Source organism: Rhincodon typus, chromosome 22 (genome assembly GCF_021869965.1).
Source record: "Rhincodon typus isolate 14 chromosome 22, sRhiTyp1.1, whole genome shotgun sequence".
NCBI classification, from domain to species: Eukaryota; Metazoa; Chordata; class Chondrichthyes; order Orectolobiformes; family Rhincodontidae; genus Rhincodon; species Rhincodon typus.
Window position 1 is genome coordinate 34218133 of NC_063353.1, and position 1250 is coordinate 34219382.

A 1250-nucleotide genomic window follows, 5' to 3' on the forward strand; every position below is an offset into this window, starting at 1 on the left:
GAGCAAAATTGAAGTTCAAACACATTAGGGATGTGTAGCTGCAAGTCTCAGCATACTGTTTTCCTTCCAACGGAGGAGACAGAGGCAGACGTGATTGAGCAATACAAAGTTACGAGGGGCATGGACAAGGATAAAAAGGAAAAAATTTTCCCCATCAAGGGGCCAATAACAAAGGTTGAAAGAAAGAGGCAGGGTGTTTCAGGAGGAATGAAGGACGAATGTTTTCACCCATTGTATGGTGAGTATCTCGAACTTCGTCTGATAACGTGACAGAGTCGAGAACCATCACCTTGTTTAAGTAATACTTAGACAAACACTGGAAACACAATAGCATACAAGGATACAAGGCTAGTGCTGGAAAATGGGCCTTGAGTAGCTATATGATTGATTATCAACGTGGACATAATAGGCTAAAGGACCTCTTTCTGTAAGGTAAAACTCTGAGCACCAGATCTCAGCAACACACCACAAGCACAATAAAGAGAAAAAAAATCAAAACTAATCATTTCTGCAGAACTGTAATTTTATGTCTCCACACAATCATTTACAGTCAAAAGCAATGAAGTTATGTCAATAAGATGCCCACTACATTGACCGTTCAAAGCAAAAGGGCATACATGTTAAAATAAAAACCATGCACTTATCCACTCCCCACCATTGATTTGCAGAACACTAACCTTGGCCACAAAATGCTTGTCCTTCTGATCCATGTTAGCTGTTGGAGCCACATAATCTTTCCAGATCCGGATTTTGCGCTCTTTAGCGGATCTATTAACATAAGAGAGAGACAGAGAACTCTGAGTGATGTCAAGGTTTACCTTCAGTGGAAGAGCTGGCCTGCCAGCTCAGCTGAGATGTGGTCCATCAGCAGCAAGACTGAAAATCACTTCCTGAACCTTAGAAAAGGGATCAAGTTGCAAAGTTTTATAAAAGGACTCCCAACCTACTGTGATCAATAGTCACAATGTGCTACTTTATTCTTCAAGTTCAGCTGTGCCAGTGACTTCTGCTATGCCACTCCAGCTCGATCCTTCTGCACCCTGGACCAAATCCTAAAAGATGCTACGAGCACATGGAGTCTTACAATGAATTCCTCTAAAACTAAACCCAATATATTTCACTGCCGCAATTCTAGTGCACATATACATGGATGGTCAGAAACTGAAGCATGATCCCAATCCAAAATACTTCACTAACAATAGATAGGATTTTGCCATTCCAGGAATATCTGAAAAACACAGCAAACCTCA

The 1250-nt window shown here is 41.1% G+C and overlaps 1 protein-coding gene across 1 annotated transcript in view; it reads right to left on the reverse strand.

The window, feature by feature from the left end:
* Positions 1 to 620: 620 nt before the first annotated feature.
* The window catches only part of LOC125485739 (staphylococcal nuclease domain-containing protein 1-like), a 45750-nt gene continuing 45120 nt past the window's right edge, over positions 621 to 1250 (reverse strand). Inside the window, exon 9 of the mRNA XM_048609984.1 lies at positions 621 to 768. Within this exon, the coding sequence (XP_048465941.1) occupies positions 621 to 768 (148 nt within the window). The remainder of the gene's footprint in view (positions 769 to 1250) is intronic.